Source organism: Aethalodelphis obliquidens, unplaced genomic scaffold (assembly GCF_003676395.1).
Source record: "Aethalodelphis obliquidens isolate GAN/ISIS:26980383/991018 unplaced genomic scaffold, ASM367639v1 scaffold55, whole genome shotgun sequence".
In the NCBI taxonomy this organism is placed as follows: domain Eukaryota; kingdom Metazoa; phylum Chordata; class Mammalia; order Artiodactyla; family Delphinidae; genus Aethalodelphis; species Aethalodelphis obliquidens.
In genome coordinates, this window is record NW_020837999.1 from 10,689,937 (window position 1) to 10,704,268 (window position 14,332).

Genomic DNA, 14,332 nt, shown 5'->3' on the forward strand with positions numbered 1-14,332 from the left:
AACGAAGACCTTTCCAGTAGGCAGCACGGCCTTTAAGTCCACAAATATAGAGCATTAAGTATGGTGATAAAAGCAACCCTTATCCATTTTCTATTCTTCTTGTAATGACTCAGGTTTTGGTAAAGTTTTAGAGGAGGCTCAAGAATATGACTACTCTTTAAAGTTACCCACAGAGGTCATTCCTTGGTAAAAATCTCTTCCTCTACATCCGCACTAGGCCCCTTCACTCCAACAACTTCCTTGACAGCTCCACAAATTTAATTCAGCCCATGTTTGCTGAGTGCCCACCACTTGCCCGTTCTGGGCTAGGCTTCCATGAACCTCACCAAAGCTGCCCCCAAGACAGGAAAACATGCTTCCTTACACAAGTTAGTCCTTAGATTCAACAAGGTTCATGTTTACAGAAGAAGGATGAGAGACTTTCCTAGCTACAAAAGGCTATACCTATAACCTTGTCAGAAAAAGACTGAGACCAAAGCAATGTCCTCCAAGTAGATTTAATGCTGTAGTAATTCTCTTTTTTTTTGTAGTAATTCTCTTTTTTCTCTTTGTATACTATATTATACTCTTTGTATAATTCTCTTTGTATCCTAGGGGTCACTTAAATCCATTTTTTAAAATAGTAACTCCTCTCGTTTCTTTTCACACCACGTAAAAATACTTGTTAGCATGAGTCCAAATTAAATTGTGCTAACTTATTCGTTCATTTGACAAATATTTTGGGGCCCCCTACTTTGCGCCAGGCACTGTTGCCTGGGATACAGTGTTGAAAAGAGCTGACAAGGTCCCTGCTCTCATGCAATTGACATTATGTATTTTCTTGGGTTTAAATATGAAATTCTTGGAGATATTGAAAAAGTTATTTTAGTGAAAATGTTCATAAATGATTTAATGTCTATGACTTACACCAAGAGATATGTTTAATAAATGTTTGATAAATGGAATTGGTCTGAGAGGTATGGATTTATTAATTACTCAAAAATTTGAGAGTTCTAAACTGAAATTCAGTATGTTACTTTGGCTGTTTGAATGGGTTCACACAGTAAGGATCCACAATCCTTCAGTGAATAGCCTGCCACCAAAAAGCACGTGGGCCAATACGTAAAAGCCAATACATCACTTTTCCATGAGGCATTACATAGGACTTCAAGAGATTTTTTTTAAAAAGCAAAATAGCTAAGCAAAACGAGCCTTATCTGACCAAGGCATTGCTTTCAGATAGTCTTGGATTTAAGGAAAGAATAGTCCCTCAGTTTGTCAATAATCCAATATTTGTTGATAAATAACAGTCTTATGTCAGAGACCTTCGTGGGGAGAAAGACATGATCCTAAGAAAAATAGGTAACTGCAATAACTTATCAAAACAGTTTTTTGGGGAAATAGTAAATTAAAAATTCCACATCCACTTGGCATACGGTGGTTGAGCACCACCTCTTGAGATCCTGCAGTGTGAATTGTGGGAGACACAAAGACTTATGGTTCTTGGGTTTTAGGAGCTTTCTATCCAGGAGAAGAGGGAAGAGATGACATGTGATATGACAGCATATGAGTTCAAAGAAAAAACTGATGCGTTCAGAGGAGAAGACTTCAGGATGCAGTGATCAGCAGAGGCTTAAGAGAGGCTGTGTTCCTTTGGATCCTAGAGGATGGGTGGGATTTTATTCAGTAAAAATTGAAAGAAATTTAGGGCAGTGCGAGCCAAGAACCAGAGGCAAGAACACATGAGGTCAGTTCAGGGACTTCCCAGGAACTAATCTAGCTTCACCAGGAGGTTTTGAGCTTTCCTGTGCCATGAAACTGTGGTTAAAAAAAAAAAAAAAGCCTGGGGATCCAAATGGAAGAAACAGTAGTTTAGAACCCAAGATGATCATTGCAGGTTTAGACGTGTTGAATCTGTGGAGACAGCAGGATATCTAACCGGAAGTAGCCTCAGGCAGTTGGAAGGACAGAAGTGAAAACTTGGACTGCATTTATGCAGATAGGACAGTGAGAGCTGGGGGGAGGCTCTGAGGTCTCTAAAGCAGCAGGTGTAGAGAGAAGAGGAGGAAATTGTGAATTCTTGAGGATGACTGCCTAAATCCTTGACTTCTTCCTATACTCCTCTCTGCAAGCCCACCGTCCCTCCCCCTGCCCTTTGTACTTCATGACCTGCTGTGCTCATTGTGAAACGCCTGCTACCTAGCAAAACACCTGACACAGTGGGAGCTCAATAAGTAGTTAATATTTGTTGAAAATGAATAAATCTGGTGCAAAACAGGGCTTCCAAATCAATTTGGAGATTGTGACATTCTTGATTTGCTTCTCCAGCCATCAAGTGTCCAGAACTGTCTGCCCCAGAGCGGGGAAGCCTGGATTGTCCTGACTCTCACGGAGAATTCACTGCTGGCTCCACCTGCCGTTTCTCCTGTAACGAGGGCTTTAAGCTGGAGGGGTCCAGCCATGTTGAATGCACAGCTTCTGGAAGATGGACAGCACCCCGACCGACCTGTGACGGTAAAACAGGATACACTTGCCGGGACAGCTCTTCTTCTGGAAATTTCCTCAACAAAAATAACAAACACTTATATACACTCTTAGTATATGACAGGTACACATGATATCATTATTATTGTGAAAGCTCCACTTCTTGTCATGAAGTGGGTTTTCTACTGGGGTCTAGGAAACACAGCCTGGATTTAAAAATGTATAAGGAGTGAAAGGACTTTTTCACATTTGTGAATAAAAGATAACACCGATTCTTAAGCACGGATTTTCTTTCGTAATTGTGGCCTCTTTGTCTCAAAGAGCTTTGTTGAGTTGATTGAATGGTTTCCATTGCTTCATCGCCAGGAGAGAGCACTAGGGGTGTAGTCACCGGTCCAGTGTTTCAAATCAAGGAACTGAAGTGGAGAGGGGTCAACTGCCATCTTTCTGCCACGTGGCAAGTTAGTGACAGCCAGTGGCAATATCCACGCCTCACATTTCATGCTGGCCTTTGGCCAGAAGACAATACCACCTCCCAATAAAGCAGCACTGATGGGTTTCCCTGGTGGCGCAGTGGTTGGGAGTCAGCCTGCCGATGCAGGGCACGCAGGTTCGTGCCCCGGTCCGGGAGGATCCAACATGCCGCAGAGCGGCTGGGCCCGTGAGCCATGGCCGCTGAGCCCGCGCAACGGGAGAGGCCACAACAGTGAGAGGCCTGCGTACCACAAAAAAAAAAGCAGCACTGAGCAAGCAATTGGCCTATACATATTTCTCTTTCTACTGAATTCTTATATTTCTGCACCAATTATTCTGCCTTTGTTTTGTTTTGTTTTTAGTATCAGTAACATTGACGCCCCCCCCCCCCCCCCCACCTCCAATTTCTTCTTCTGGCCAGGAGAATCATCTCTCCAAGGACAATTTTAGATCATTTTTCTCATCTGGTTTTCCATACCTGATTTTAATAGTTTTCCTTAACTTCCTTAAGGAGCTATTGCTAGAACCTCCCTGATTATGAAAGGAGTGGAAGGCAGTTATTCCATGTCAGTCTTTTTTTTTTTTTTTTTTTTTGGTACGCGGGCCTCTCACTGTTTTGGCCTTTCCCGTTGCGGAGCACAGGCTCCGGACGCGCAGGCTCAGCGGCCACGGCTCACGGGCCCAGCCGCTCCGCGGCATGTGGGATCTTCCCGGACCGGGGCACGAGCCCGTGTCCCCTGCATCGGCAGGCGGACTCTCAACCACTGCGCCACCAGGGAAGCCCCCCATGTCAGTCTTAACTCTGTTGTGCTCCTTCTAATTGGGAGCTCTCTAAATTGAAACCTTTTCTCACAACAGACATAGTATCAGCTCCTACTGTAGAGGTGCAATGCCCATCCCTCGTCACTCCAAAGCAAGGAACAATGTCCTGTCAGCATCGTCTGGGAAACTTTGGTTTGAATACCACTTGCCACTTTGCATGCAAAGCTGGATTCACACTCATGGGAGATAGTGCTCTCCGATGCAGACCTTCTGGACAATGGACAGCAGGAGCTCCAGCATGCAGAGGTAATGTGAAAAGGAACAGGCAGTTCTGATGCTCTCTTCCAGCAAGCTAGTCACTGTACATGCCTGTCGAAATCCCATCCAGCCCCAATGACCCCTTCAAGTGTCAGCTCCTCCATGAAATCCACACCAATCCCAATTAGAAGCAATGTGCAAGAAGCATACCAACTTTTCCCCTTCCTCATGTCACGAGGTAGTGCCCTGGTACTCAAAGACCTAAAGGAGGAAACATGTAAATGTCTAAAACGTGTTAGAACAATGCACACGCTGAACACGAGACCAGCCATCTGAATTGTGAAATATGAGTTACAATCCTGTTAATGATGCGGCAGTGTAAATATTCCGTATTTTCATAATTGGAAGCTAAATAAAAAGATAAATCATGACTGATACCTCTTGAAGACCTATCGCCCTCTGCACGAAGCACTGTGTCTCCTTCATCACTGTATTCCCTAGGAAGCACAGCACAGTGCTTTGCAAATGTCACTGTTGCTCAATAACATTGGCCTGAGTTAAATTCAGTCTCCTGAGTTGAGTTAAATTTGACTTATATTTAGTTTTCTATCCACAAATTTAGGAGAATAGCCTGAAATTCCCTGACAAATAGTTTAACGAGTATGGAAGTCTCTACCTCTTTCAATCGTCCAGAGGCCAGCTATGCTGAACACTTGTTATTTTAAGAAATATGTGCTGACATGCCAGCTTATTGTCAATGGTAGTAATAATGACATTTAGGACAACAGTATTCTTGAGAAGCAAAATTTTGTAAATAGTATTTTGGTAGGTAAGATTGACCAATCCACTGGCAGGTATTTATTGAATTGCCACTATGTGCCCATCCTAGTTCTTTGGCTATCATTCTTTGAGTGGCTATCTTAGTACATGTGATGCTGGAAGGGCTAGTGGGAATGTCAAAAGTAGCTCATTTCCTTTCTGATCTTTTGTATTCTACCTCATCCAATGGCAATGCTAGCCAGGTTTCAAATGAATCCATACTCTCTTTTGTGTTCATTCTATATGTTTGTTTTTCCTGCCTTCTTTTTTTCTGCAGCTGTCAAATGCTCCAAGCTACACGTGACTGAGCCAATCGTGATGAACTGCTCCAACCCTCGGGGAAATTTCAGCTATGGATCCACCTGCAGCTTCCGTTGCCCAGAGGGCCGTTTACTTAGTGGCTCAGCGAGAACAGTGTGCCAGGAGAATGGCCAGTGGTCAGCTATCATGCCAGCGTGCCAAGGTTTATTTCTCATCTGGGTTAGGAAGTCGCTTTGATATGGAAAATAATGAAATCAGTGTTTCTCCTCTGAGTATTTCTGACAGTGGTTGCTTTTTCCATCACTGGGTTTTCCCCTGCATTTAATAATTGTTTCACAATGAATCAGACAGCATCTCTGTACCTCATGCAGAGCAGTGGGAATCAAATTCAGTGACTCTGTGTAAACAGTCACCACTCCTTTTTCAAAGCTCCAGTTTGTGAAATGAATGCTCTCATTTCTTTATAATCTGTGTGTAGTACATCTTGAAGTTTCAAAATGTTTTAAACTGAAGGTTATTTAGTGCAGAATCCTAATTTATTATCTCAGAAGATCTTTGTTTAACATATACCTCCAAAAATACAGTATATCTTCCTTAATTAAGCTCCATCTGTTTGTAAGGTTTATGTCATCCCCCTCCCTTTTTTTCATTTCTTTTCTCTAGCAGCTTGTTGTAACTACTTTTCATCCCATAAAAATGTTCAATTGCCCCCCCCACAATTACCCAAAGTTTACTTTGTTTATCCAAACTTCCATTTATTGTGTCTACCATTTAATCATCTAATTCCTTTTATTGAGTCCTTACCCTGACTCCTTTGGAAATTACGTTTGATATTTAAGCGTTAGGAAGAAAATCAGGCCCTGCGTGCATCCCATTCTGTTGCAGTGGTTTATGACTTCCAGATGTTTTTGTGCCGGGTTGTTAGCACTGCCAGGACCTTTGATGACTTACTTGATCTCACATCTTAGAGTCCTTGGGGACCTCCTGGGGGAATGATGGTCTTCTGCACAATACCCTTCTTATGTCTTGCACGCGTGCATGTGTTTATTTTGCAGCGGGGCCATTGACTATCCAGGAAGCCTTGACTTATTTTGGTGGAGCAGTGGCTTCTACAACAGGTTTAGTGACGGGCGGGCTACTCCTGGCTCTGCTAAGAAAGCGTTGCAGACAAAAAGGTAAATAGGAAAGAATATTCTCCTTATTTTCTTCTTTCATGTGATTTGGGGCAGGGCAGTGAAACGACAATTTCAGTAGTTCATGTCTGAAAACATTTGCATTAAAAGAAAACAAGGGGCTTCCCTGTACAGTGGTTAAGAATCCGCCTGCCAGTGCAGGGGACACAGGTTTGAGTACTGGTCCGGGAAGATCCCCATGCCGCGGAGCAACTAAGCCCATGCACCACAACTTCTGAGCATGTGCTCTAGAGCCCGCACGCCACACTACTGAACCCATATGCCACAACTACTGAAGCCTGCATGCCTAGAGCCTGTGCTCCGCAACAAGAGAAGCCAATAATAAGCCAATCCTCTTCTAATAAGCTAATGGGTCTCTTCATCTTTCCTCATGGAAAGTAAGTGGGGGTATCAGAGGGGTCAGGGATGCTCAAATCCAGGAACAGAAAGTGGCTATGTTAAAAGTACCTGCCAGCATTCTCATGGAATTGAGATTTCCACACCTATTTTTTTTTAACATCTTTACTGGAGTATAACTGCTTTAGAATGGTGTGTTAGTTTCTGCTTTATAATAAAGTGAATCAGTTATACATATACATATATCCCCATATCTCTTCCCTCTTGTGTCTCCCTCCCTCCCACCCTATTTTTAACTGCTCAGAGGAAGAACCCCTTGTTTCCTATTCTCATGCTCTCTCCCTTCACAAAGACACCATCACATTAGGCTGGTTTTCTAATGTTCCCTCATATACTCTTCTGTGAGTGAGTAAATAGGACAATAGACAAACAATAACACTACTTAAAGACCAAAAAGCTACAACCAGTCCCTCCAGGCAACATCTGTGCTTGGTTAACCAAATCCGGAAGGCAGAGGTGAGAGCGCCTAAGACCTGAATCCTCATCTCCATTACCATGTAGGAATCACCCTATTCCTGCATTTTCCCCAAGCTCTTTCTTTAGTTTTGAGACATTTCCAGGGAACCCTCTGAACCGTGGAGAGGGACCAGCAGCCACCCATCCTCCAATATCTTTATAATAAATAAATTCATTTGTGGAGATGAGGAATTTTCCCTTGACCTGTCCCAATTTGATTTTAAACTTTCTAGGATTCTATGGTCAAATACTAGGAAAATGCTGCATACTGTGTCCCTCCCCTGCAAATTCAAAGTGCACATTCATATTACACTGAAGGCTCAGTCATGCCCTGTAATAAATATACTTGTTCATCTTCATGTCACTTAATATTTTCTAAATGTATTTAGGCATGAGATGCTTTTCCTTTTATATCTACCCATGGGATGATTGACAGACCTGCTGCCATGTTTAAAGTTTCCACTATCAGAGTCCATTGCTTGGATTAAGACAGGAGGCCCCCAATCACATATGTGATCCGGGGAGAAAAACATCCACTGTTATGTTGGGTTGGATTTGCTTACTCGCTTAGCTTGCCCAAATAATGACTGAGGGAGTGTGACAAAGGATGCAAAGATAGAGGGCCTCCAGTGCCAAAGAAATGAGTTTCGAGAACCAGTGGTCTCAACAACAACCAAGAGTAGCGAAGAAGATGAAGGAAGGGACCAGAGGTAGGAGGAGAGGTTGTTACTGAAAGGGAAGAGGAGAAAGATGAGCGCACTCTGGAGTTACATATCGTTGAACGTTCAATTTAGCCTAAAACAGGTCCCACCCCTTAGGGAGGGGATGTTCCCTACACGTCTCTTATAATGAGCCCATATGGAAATCAGTCTGCTGACTCTTCCCAATAATCCCTATCACTGATGACCTTTCTCCCTCATCTCATGTTTTACTCTGAAACCAATCTTCTGTGTCTTCTTGCTTATTTCAGATGAAGGAAAAAGCCCCTTGAACCCTCAAAGGTAAGATGGAAATGTTTTATGATTAAGTTTTTCTAGTTTGACTTTTTAATTCACTATAGTATGTCAGAATGATTATACAGATGACCCCTTTTTGAAACAAATCTTTGGCAATGTCCCCTTGACTAGTTCTGAAAATATACAGATAATATGTCCTAGCAATACATAATTTTTTTTTTTTTTTTTACGGTACGCGGGCCTCTCACTGTTGCGGCCTCTCCCGTTGCGGAGCACAGTCTCCGGACACGCAGGCTCAGCAGCCATGGCTCACGGGCCCAGCCGCTCCGCGGCATGTGGGATCTTCCCGGACCGGGGCACAAACCCGTGTCCCCTGCATCGGCAGGCGGACTCTCAACCACTGCGCCACCAGGGAAGCCCTACATAATGTTTTAAAAAATCAGCAGGTGCCCTAGTGATAATATAAAGGAGCAATACAAGGGAAAATGACTTGGAAATAAAATGCTAGAGCTGAGGCACTACACTAGCAGATGCTATGGGGTCGTCAGATGCTTGTACCTCCATTCAAATAGAATCACTATGAAGGCAACAGCATAAAGGTCAACTGAGAGGAATATTCTGTTAGTGATTCAAGCAATATCAGAACCATTGCCAACACCAACCTGATTTTTTTAAATGATGAACAACTCTGGTAAAGAGTTGGAAAACCTGTTATTATCTTCCCTTAATTCACACAGCAATTACACTTTAAAAGATGCACAAAAAATTTAATATTTATATGTAAAGCAGTTAAGTTGCAGGCTCAGAGATTTTTCACCTCCATGAACGTTGAGTAGCTATTCTAAAGTTATGTGGAGTGTGTAAGAGAATTCTTTTGCGCCCCAAGCATATTAGGACATCCAGCACCCATGGCCCCTGCTTAAATGTCAATAGTAAGTCTCGATCATTAGGAAAATCAAAAAATGCCTATAGGGAGCAGTACTACCATTCTTTGAAAACTATTGCCACGTGATCAAGTATCAAGGCTGGAATTTTAAAATTCACCAAGAAGAAGCTGCCGCAGGGGCATAGTAAGTATTCAGTACCCAAAAGTATCAACAATAACATGGGTATAAAGTGCAACGCAAATTACCCAGAGCTGTTAAGTGGGATCTTGAAAATCTCTTTGGTTTTATTCCTCTTTCCGACTAAAAGCAGAGAATTCCAGGGGTGGGATGCTAATCCACGGTCTCTGCAGGAACTATGTGCAGGACTGGGGTCAAGGACAAAGCATAATATGGCAGGTCATCCTTGTGTTTCTCTTCTTTAGCCACCTAGGAACATACGGAGTTTTTACAAATGCTGCATTTGACCCAAGCCCTTAAGGTAAGTTATCTACGAAAGTATTTTTGAAGAAAATAGAACAGTAGGGGAAAAAGGAAGACTATAAAGCTTGACTTTTCTTTATATAATCATGAGTCACATTTTAACCATGTATTAAATGTTCAAACCATGCAGGAAATTGTGTTGGCAGTAGGGGACAGGTATAGCAGTAGAGTGACAATAGAAAGTGAGATCATAAGAAGATTTCCATTTCCTCCAGGATAGAAATGTTCTAATGAGACAGAACCTATGTCAGGATGTATGACATTCAATTACTGGCTGCTAGGTGGTACTGATACTGCAGCTTTGCTGGATCACCAGAAGTCACGAGTGCTAGAAAAAATGTTACAGACTTTATGGAGCCAATTCCCTATGTGACCTGCTAGGAAAATAAAAGTCATATGATAACGTCTCTCTCCCAAAAAGCTCAGTGAATGATTGAGTTTCCTAAGAGAAGTAGCCTAGATGGCAGAATATCTGGAATCTAGAAAAAGATTATACTAAGCCTTAGGGGGTACATAGGATGAGAGCTTTCTTTTATCTTTTTGGGGAAAATATAATTATTTTAATTTTTTGTCTCATTTTCAGAGACCCGTCCTTCTCTTGGTCACCTCACTGAACCTCCACAGAATCCTAATTTTGAACATCAGCCTTCCCGACAGACTTGACTATAACTGTAGCTTAGTTGCCGCAGTTTTCTGTAAATACTTGTGAATAAAGGGCATGGAATTCCCTTTAGATTAGCTGTGGACCAGAGCAGAAGGACTGTATCACAAGCCCCAACTCTCCGCCCACCACCCCTTCCTGCTCCAGTTCCTCTTCCTCCAACACAAGCCTCAGAAGCTGGGACTGAAGGTTTCTGCGGTTGTCTGTGGGCTTTGCCCCAGCTGTCTCTTGAGATACTAATTAACTAGAGCCTGGAGCATCTGACTCACCAGAAGACCAGACTGCAGAAAAATAAGAATGCCTCTTTATTTTTGGATTGGAGGAAATCATCCTCTACTTTGCTGGAAGGCAGGAGGCCTCTCTGACTTGAGGGAATTTCTGTAGGATTTCCTGGGTCTTCACTGCTTGCTGTTTGTGAAGGCTTTTAGACCTCTGCTGCGAGGCTTCAAGGGGAGCCTCTGGATGGCACCAGAGGCTGCAGAAGACTAAGGATCGAGACAGGAAGGTACATGTCACTGTAGACCTTCCCTCCACCGGTCATTCTCCCCCAGAGGACCCAAAGACCAATACTCGAATGTCTAATTAAAAGGATTCCCCCAAATGCTATGTTCTATTATTTGACATTTTGTTGAATAAGATCTGTGTCCGTCACTTTTCATACATGAATGTAATGCACAGTCACAGTAGTCCCAATGACAAGCTCAACCCTTCAGTGAGCAAATATGTATCTTACCACCACCATAAACACACAAGAAAATCAGAGAAGCAGAAAAATGTCTTCATCACCTGAGTGTGTTTTACACGTTCTTTAATTCACATGCTTAATAAATAGGTTATTGAAAGTTACACAGTAGTTGTCTGAAACTGATACAAAAAATATAGAGCCAAACAATATAGTTGTCCTCTCTGTGAAATGTGAGGCAATGAACACGTCACACAGACTAAGTAAACATGCAAATAAAAATGCAAATAAAAATGATGAAAGTCTAACTAAAGGTTACAAGATTTTGCAAGAATTTTGGTAGTCATACAGACTGCCAACAAACACGTGAAAGAATGCTCAACATCATTAATCATTAGGGAAATGCAAATCAAAACTACAATGAGATACCATCTCACACCAGTCAGAATGGCCATCATCAAAAAATCTACAAACAATAAATGCTGGAAAGAGTGTGAAGAAAAGGGAACACTCTTGCACTGCTGGTGGGAATGTAAATTGATACAGCCACCGTGGAGAACAGTATGGAGGTTCCTTAAAAAACTACAAATAGAACTACCATATGACCCAGCAATCCCACTACTGGGCATATACCCTGAGAAAACCATAATTCAAAAAGAGTCATGTACCAAAATGTTCATTGCAGCTCTATTTACAATAGCCCGGAGATGGAAACAACCTAAGTGTCCATCATCGGATGAATGGGTAAAGAAGATGTGGCACATATATACAATGGAATATTACTCGCCATAAAAAGAAACGAAAATGAGCTATGTGTAATGAGGTGGATAGGCCTAGAGTCTGTCTGTCATACAGAGTGAAGTAAGTCAGAAAGAGAGAGACAAATACCGTATGCTAACACATATATATGGAATTTAAGAAAAAAAAAAAGGTCATGAAGAACCTAGGGGTAAGACGGGAATAAAGACACAGACCTACTAGAGAATGGACTTGAGGATATGGGGAGGGGGAAGGGTAAGCTGTGACAAAGCGAGAGAGAGGCATGGACATACATACACTACCAAACGAAAGGTAGATAGCTAGTGGGAAGCAGCCGCATAGCACAGGGAGATCAGCTCGGTGCTTTGTGACCGCCTGGAGGGGTGGGATAGGGAGGGGGGGAGGGAGGGAGACGCAAGAGGGAAGAGATATAGGAACATATGTATATATATAACTGATTCATTTTGTTGTAAAGCAGAAACTAACACACCATTGTAAAGCAATTATACTCCAATAAAGATGTTAAAAAAAATTTTGGTAGTAACCTTGGGATTTAGGGACACGTTGCTTTTAAAAAGTTTCACTCCTATACTGTACATAGCATCTCTGACTGCTTACTTTATGCCAATCACTAGGCTCCGTGTTATAGGACGATGATTATCACCCTGTCTCCTGAGTCAGAATCTGCCTTTTGTAAAATCGTCCCAGGGAATTCTGATGGTTTATCAGCTTTGTGAACCACTGATATTATAGATACAGAAGGATAAGGCATTCATCGTTCCTGTTCTTGAATAGCTTATCATCTAGTTGGGGACACAATAGACACCAATACAAAGTGATAGAGAGTAGTCAACATCAGTATGTTATTTGAAGCATGTGGTAGGAATTTATAAAATGAAAAGTCAAGTTGGCCCAGAATCAAGGAGATAGAACTCTGATTGGACTTTAGAGAGTGGACAGTCTGAGTTGATCAAATAATATCAGCCAAGAAGCAAAGACAGAGACCATATGTTGAGGAGACTGAAGACATCATAGAGATCTCATGTGAGGTGTTACATTACAATTTATTGAATCTGTTGAGACAAATCATAGAAGCTTGGAGGCATGTAGATTCAGGGGACCTGGGATAAGTTATAATGATGCTTCAGACAAGATAATTTTCAGATTCTCTATAAATAGCAAAATCATATCTTAAGGCCACGTGAAATAGCAAGATCCTCCGAGATACACAAAGGGCCCTGGAGGCAGGAAAAATATAATCATAGTAATCAACACGTGCTGTGTGCTTTCCAACTGCTAGGAATTATATACTTCACAGTGTTCTTTTATCCTCCCAACCACCCTATTGGAAAAAACTATTATTATCATCCCTGTTTTGCAGGTGTCAGAATTGAGCTCCAGAGAGGTTGTGTAATGTATCCAAGAGAACACAGCTAGTAAGTGGGATTGAAATCTGGTCTGATTCTCTCAGTGAAGCTCTTTAAGCCCTCTCCTCTGTCACTGCCTTAGGTGGCCACAGGCCCTTATCAAGACAGAACTGTGCAACAGAGAAAGACAAATATCATATATCGCTTATATGTGGAATCTAAAAAAATGATACAAAGGAACTTACTTACAAAACAGAAATAGACTCACAGACGTAGAAAACAAACTTATGGTTACCAAAGGGGAAAGGCGGGAGCAATAAATTAGGAGTTTGGGATTAAAATATACATACTACTATATATAAAATAGGTAAACAGCAAGGACCTACTGTATAGCATAGGGAACTCTACTCAATATTTTATAATAACCTATAGTGGAAAATAATCTAAAGATTATATGTATATATATATTCATATATATGAATCACTTTGCTGTATACCTGAAACTAACACAACATTGAATCAACTATATTTCAATATACATATATATTTTTTAAAAGACAGAACTGTGCATGGGTAGAAGTCAGTAAAGTGGGCCAGGCCAGCAGGCCCCATTCACGTGACCATCCCTTTGCTTCTTCACCACCTGAAAATACAATATTTCTGTGCCCAGTAACAGGGCATAGGGCCCTCTTCCTCAGATCAGAAGGAGAGCAGTGTGGTGAAGGGATTTGGGTCCCACTGCCCTGGGAACTGCAGAGCGCCTGGTAAGTGTGAACTCTGCCCCAGGCAGTGTTTATGGTGGCGGGGTCTGATGAGGGGCTACTGAGCCGTGGGGTCAGCAGATGGAAGCTGGGGGGGGACAGTGTTGCCCCGTCTCATGAATCCCTGAGCACTGTCCTGCCTGCTAGAGCCGCTGATTGCTGCCCTTTCTCCACTGGTAGTAAAACAGTCACTAACCTGGTTGCTCTCCCTAATACCTCCTGTCATCTGGAGCAGTGACCTAGTCAACCCCAGCCTGGAAGGGCCCCAGGAGGTGGGGACAGCGTGGGCTGCAGCTGCCGCAACGCCTGGGGGGAGCTGTAGAGGAGGAGGACACTGCCACCCGCAGCCGCGCGGCGCTCACTGCAGTCCCGACAGCGGCCAAGCCCGGCCAAGCCGGGCGCAATCGGCTGAGGCAGAGGCAGGAAAGGAACCATGTTCCCAGCTTGCCCTTGCCTCTGGGTCCTCGTGGTCCTGGGCTCCAGCTGGGCAGGCTGGGGGAGCCTAGGGGCTGAAGCAGCGCGGCTAAGGCAGTTCTACGTGGCTGCTCAGAGCATCAGCTGGAACTATCGCCCCGAGTCCACATACCTTAGGTAAGGCAGGCATGGCGACCGGTGGGCTTCTCCAGGGAGGACAATCTATTTCTTTTAGAGAGCATTCCCTTTGCAATTGCATTGCTTTTTTTTTTTTTTTTTTTAC

General features: G+C 42.8%; 2 protein-coding genes across 3 annotated transcripts in view; both read left to right on the top strand.

The window, feature by feature from the left end:
* The window catches only part of SELP (selectin P), a 56,427-nt gene extending 45,518 nt beyond the window's left edge, over window positions 1–10,909 (top strand). For both annotated transcript variants that reach the window (XM_027086375.1, XM_027086376.1), the window contains 7 exons: window positions 2,308–2,493; window positions 3,796–4,005; window positions 5,054–5,239; window positions 6,093–6,212; window positions 8,053–8,083; window positions 9,348–9,403; window positions 9,989–10,909. In XM_027086375.1, the coding sequence (XP_026942176.1) occupies window positions 2,308–2,493; window positions 3,796–4,005; window positions 5,054–5,239; window positions 6,093–6,212; window positions 8,053–8,083; window positions 9,348–9,402 (788 nt within the window). In that variant the 3' untranslated portion in view covers window position 9,403; window positions 9,989–10,909. The remainder of the gene's footprint in view (window positions 1–2,307; window positions 2,494–3,795; window positions 4,006–5,053; window positions 5,240–6,092; window positions 6,213–8,052; window positions 8,084–9,347; window positions 9,404–9,988) is intronic.
* Window positions 10,910–14,001: 3,092 nt separating this feature from the next.
* F5 (coagulation factor V) overlaps window positions 14,002–14,332 on the top strand; it is an 85,448-nt gene continuing 85,117 nt past the window's right edge. The window contains 1 exon segment of the mRNA XM_027086377.1: window positions 14,002–14,226. Coding sequence (XP_026942178.1) covers window positions 14,069–14,226 — 158 coding nt within the window. The 5' untranslated portion in view covers window positions 14,002–14,068.